Source organism: Aquila chrysaetos, chromosome 6 (genome assembly GCF_900496995.4).
Source record: "Aquila chrysaetos chrysaetos chromosome 6, bAquChr1.4, whole genome shotgun sequence".
Classification (NCBI taxonomy): domain Eukaryota; kingdom Metazoa; phylum Chordata; class Aves; order Accipitriformes; family Accipitridae; genus Aquila; species Aquila chrysaetos.
Genome location: NC_044009.1, coordinates 23,458,288 through 23,463,560, shown reverse-complemented (window position 1 = coordinate 23,463,560; position 5,273 = coordinate 23,458,288). Strand labels below are relative to the sequence as shown.

The window sequence follows — 5,273 nt, the reverse complement described above, 5'->3', positions numbered from 1 at the left end:
GGGCACTTTCTGTGATTGTAGCAACACAGCTTGAGATCTAAACATTCATTTCAGTTTAAAAAATGAAATAAAATAGACCATTCCATTGAAGCTGTCAGCTTTCAGATGACTGTGATAAGAAAGAATGTAGGCTTTGGGCTAGCTATTAAGATTAAAGTAAAATTCACCTGAACAAAACTGGAGATAGCAAAGGTGCTAGGGGAGAAAAAAGCCAGTTCAAAATACTGCCCTTTGAAAGCTATAGGACGTAGTTCTTAGTGTTTCCCTAAAACACTCCACCCGTCAAAGCAAGGATTTAATTTACAGCACTTGTAGCACCCTCCAGTTCTCAATCTCAAAGTCTCTTTGGAATAGGAAGAGAGCATTATCCTTATTTTCTAGATAAGGAAACTGGTTTATCAGCTTGGCCTCAGCAAGAGGCAGAGCCTGGAAGAAAACTTGGCTAGGATGCAAGTACCTCAAGTGAGGGCAAACATTTGAAACTGTCTCAAAATGTGATCTCCTATTGTGAGGGGCTGGTACTCTGAAAGGCCAGTTCCAAGTCACAGCTGAGTTTCTCATCAGTATATTCACAATGTATTCACCCAAACGTCTCTTGCACCTCCCACTCATTGAGCTGCCCCCCCTTCGATAACCTGCCGAGTGTTCAAAGACTGAAAGAACTTCATTGGAGCCCTTGTATTAAAAATTATTTATTTAGTGATCTGTACATGGGATGAAGCAGGGCCTCATACAGACCTTCAAAAAAAAAAATCAAGTAAAAACATAAATACATATTTTCTTACAAAAATGAGATTTACAAAATATACATACTGCACTTGTCTTACGCATTTTTTTTCCTTTATCTTCCATGTCCACATTATAAAAGACAAAAACCTAAGCCCTGCAAGTCTGAAATCAGATCTACTGAAGGATTTGGCTGATGGGCCCATTCCTCATGCCCAGACTACTGGTACACCCTCAGACAGCAGCAGTCTGCCCCCTCACCCTGAACAGGTTTGGTTTTGTTTTTTTTTTTAAAGTTTCATTCCAGACAATTTTCCCCCCAAAAAATGAAGAGCAGCTATAGGGTGGAGACTTGCTAAAAATCCAGAATTTCCTATTTTCTCCTTAGGCAAGAATATACACACACACATACACTTATAAAAACAACCCTTCAGCGAATATAAAGTAGTATGCAAAAAATAAAATATGAAGTCAACATAAAAATTTCAGAATAGAAAAATCTGTCACATTTCAAAGAGAAAACAATGCATTTGATGATTAATTTTTGAATGTCTTTCCTTCCAAGATGTGATCACTGGAAACTTAACCAGCTATATTTTAGCTGAAATGAGAAGGCTCCTCACTTGCAGTAACTGCTTGCTTTTAAACCCTAACCCCAGCCCCCTCCTGCACCACAAATCATTGCCATGCAGTTCAGGGAACCTGAGGAGCAGGCAAAGGGTCCATCGTGAGCCAAAAGGATTCCTCCTGTCCCCAGAAGCTAGCTGTGTATCGACTTTACCTGCGGTGAGCTCACTGCAAAGCAGGAGAGAAAGCAGGTTTATGGGAAGGAAAGAAAAAAATCGTATCTTTATGTTACATATTTTAATGGCTCTCGTTTTGGCAGGTGCTCTCAGTTACGCTCTTCTTGCATTTCCTTCAGCTTAGAAAAGCGACCCATATTGAACGGTAGGAAAACATCCTGCCTCCTCCTTTTTCATAAAAGGAATGTTTATTTCTGCAAGCTCCTCACATCCAAGGGTGAACCTCAACGACTTCTTTTTGTTAGTTTGCCCATAAAAACCGATCCCATGCTTATGCCTTTCTACATAGAAAACACTTTTGTTTCCCCCTTTGTCTCCTAGAACAAAGGCAAGGGGGAAAAGCCTTCTGCTGAAAAGCAACAAGTCATTTCTTTTCAGGGTGTGGAATAGCAACCCCCTCCTTCCCCACAGCAGCAAGAACAACAGACCAAGGGCCGAATTTTCACTTTAAAACAATTACAACAGGTATCACTGAGGTAAAAAGGAACGTGTGAGTTGACAGAACAGAGGCATCTCACCAGCACACGATCTGGGCTGTAGCTGGTTGTGCAGTACTCACGTGATTGCTCCGCCGAGCTGGAAGGAGCAGGCAGTAAGCTCAGGCTCGGGAGTTACCCTGCCTGCGCTGCAGTTTGACCCCAGCAATTCAGAGAAGGTTTGGCTACTTCTCGGCAGGGGCAGCTCAACAGATGTGGCTTCCCCTCCCTCTCGTCCAAAGCAAGGCAGGATGGTTTTAGTTGGGTTGGGTTTCTTTCCTGCACAAAGTAGCAGGAGAGAGAAGTAAGGGGACTTCTTGTGGGTGAAGGACTCTCCCATCCCACCAGCGGCCTCTTTTTCTGTGCTCTTCCACTTAGCTGGGCATAAGCACCACTGGACACAGCCCATCTGATCCTTTATGCAAAGATTTTTTTTTTTTTTTTTTTTTTTTTTTTACAAACCCTCTGGGAGGAAGAAAAAGTTTGGAAAAGCCTCCCTTCCTCCCTATTCAGGGAGCCATTGCCGTCCTCTTCTGCCAAGTATGCCTCTCCTCTGCTTGTGTGCATGCATGCATGCATGTGTGTGTGTGCCAGAGGGGACAAGGGGGTCTCATACTGCCGTCTCGCCTTTGCTGCCGGTGCTGAGTCTGTGGTAGAAGCGTCGCCAGGACTGAAGGGTTTTGCCAGACCAGATCCAGAAGCCAGTCGTGATCCCAACAATCATGGTCATGAGGTACTTGATCATGAAGACAGTGAAGTCCGGGCTCATAGGGGCAAAGTGGCTGGGACAGGGCACGGCATAGGTTTTGCAGGTCTGGAGGAGCCATGTCTTCTCCCAGGTGCCACGGAAGGCCTGCTCATAGAAGTAACATGCCAGGACAATGGTGGCAGGTACCGTGTAGAGGACACTGAAAACGCCAATGCGCACCATCAGCTTCTCCAGTTTCTCTGTCTTGGTGCCGTCATGCTTCATGATGGTGCGGATGCGAAACAAGGACACGAAGCCAGCAAGCAAGAAGGAAGTGCCAATGAAGAGGTATACAAACAAGGGCGCCAGCACAAAGCCCCGCAGCGAGTCCACGCTGTAGATACCTACGTAACACACCCCACTGAGCACATCCCCATCCACCTGCCCCATGGCCAAGATGGTGATGGTTTTGACAGCGGGCACAGCCCAGGCAGCCAGGTGGAAATACTGGGAGTTGGCCTCGATGGCCTCATGGCCCCACTTCATCCCAGCAGCCAGGAACCAAGTAAGGGACAGGATGACCCACCAGATGGAGCTGGCCATGCCAAAGAAGTAGAGGATCATGAAGAGGATGGTACAGCCTTCCTTCTTGGTCCCTTGGGCCACAGTGCGGTAGCCGTCCTCAGAGAAGCGCTCCAGACACACCACCCGCTCCTCCAGCAAGAAACCTGCTGCGTAGGCCACTGCCACCATGAAGTAGCAGCCTGAGAGGAAGATGATGGGCCGCTCCGGGTAGCTGAAACGGCGCATGTCCACCAGGTAAGTGAGCACGGTGAAGAGGGTGGAGGCGCAGCAGAGCACAGACCACACGCCCACCCACAGCCGGGCAAATCGCACCTCTGCCTCCTTGAAGTACATGAGCCCGTTGGGCCGGGCTGGCTCACAGGGGGCCCCGCAGTCCCGCTCCCCCAGGAACCGGTAGCCCAAGTAAGGGGGCACTTTGAGCTGCCGCGGGCAGGAGAAGGAGAAGCCAGAGGGGGGCTGCGGCGGGGTGAGGAAGTCAGGGAGGTAGCCAGCCGTGGGGTGGGCAGTGGCCCCCCGCCCCGCCGCACCGCCGGGCCCCGGCGGGGCATCCGATGTGTTCTGCCCCACGCAGATCTCGCCCGCACCGTGGACGGGGAAGTTCTCACAGCGGAGCCGCTCTGGCCACTGGAAGCCAAACTTGTTCATGAGGGCCTCGCAGCCCTGGCGGGCCCGCTCGCAGAGGGAGCGGCAGGGCGGGATGGCCTGCTCCAGCACGGTGCACACCGGCGCGTACATGGAGCAGAGGAAGAACTTGAGCTCGGCCGAGCACTGCACCTTGACCAGCGGGTAGAACTGGTGCACCTCCAGCCCCGCATCCTCCTGGTTGGTGTGGCCCAGCAGGTTGGGCAGGATGGTCTGGTTGTAGGCGATATCCGTGCAGAGCGGGATGGAGATGGGCTGGCAGAAGCCGTGGTCCGGCACGGAGATGCCCTTCTCGCCGTGGTACTGCTGCGCCGCGGCGCCCGCGGGGGTCCCCAGCAGGGCGGCCAGCAGCGCGGCCAGGCCCAGCAAGGGGCAGCCGCCGGCGGCCGCTCCGCTGCCTCGTCCTCCTCCTCCAGCCCGCATCGCCGGGGCGGCCGGGGGCCCGGGGAGCCGCGGGGAGTCCTTCAGAGCCGGGCGGCGCGGCGCCCCAGGGGCATCAGCGTCCAGAGGGCAGCGGCGGGGCCCCTTCCGCGGGGCAGGGACGCGGCGGCGTGGGGAGCGCGGCTCCGCGCCGGCCCTCCGCGACTTTCTTCCCCGGCTGCGGCGGGTCGGCGCTCGCAGCGCTTCCGTCGGCGAAAGTTTCCGGAGCTGCTCCTGCCGAAGAAGGCGGCGGCGAAACGGGAGAGACGCGCGGAGACCGGCGACGGCTCCAGCCAGCTCCGCGCAGGATTCCGCGACGACGGCGGCGAGGCGGAGGCGCTGCTCTCCGCCCGGCTGCGTGGCCTCGGCGCCGGGGATTTAGGTTACGGCTAAACGGATTATTACCTCGCCCGGCTGAGCCGTGTATTTTACTCCGGGGCTTAAATAACTTTTAAAATCCAATTACTGCGCGATCCTCCCCGGGGCTCGGCTGGGCTCCGCTCCCGACGGGCGCCGCTGCGGGCTGTGCGTCCGGGGCAGCCGTGCGCCTCCCGCTCCGCTCCGCCCGCGGCCCCGCCGACGCCACCCGCACCACGGCTCCCGGCCCGCGGCCGCCCCGGCACAAAAAAAAGACACATATACGCGCGGGCGCGCCGCGGGGCCCCGCCCCCGCCGCCGGCCCCATTCACAAACCGCGCCGGGGGCGGGGCCTCGCAACGCTCGCCCGCCAATCGCTGCACAGGGGGCGGGGCAGGCGTGGGGGGAGGGGAGGAGGGAGGAGCCCGCGCCGGCGGAAAAAAAGTTGCGAACAACTTTTTCCCATCCCCGCCGGGGCGGGGCGGGCCGGGGCGGGCGGGGGCGGGAGCGGGAGGAGCCGCCCCGGGGCCCCCCACCCCCCCGCGCTGCAGGGCAGAGCCGGGAAGGGAGGGGGAC

The 5,273-nt window shown here is 55.3% G+C and overlaps 1 protein-coding gene across 1 annotated transcript; it reads right to left on the bottom strand.

The window, feature by feature from the left end:
• Positions 1 to 676: 676 nt before the first annotated feature.
• Positions 677 to 4,953, bottom strand: FZD7 (frizzled class receptor 7). Its single transcript, XM_030018472.2, has one exon. The coding sequence runs from the start codon at positions 4,341 to 4,343 to the stop codon at positions 2,616 to 2,618; it is 1,728 nt and encodes a 575-aa protein (XP_029874332.1). The 5' UTR covers positions 4,344 to 4,953; the 3' UTR covers positions 677 to 2,615.
• Positions 4,954 to 5,273: the final 320 nt, after the last annotated feature.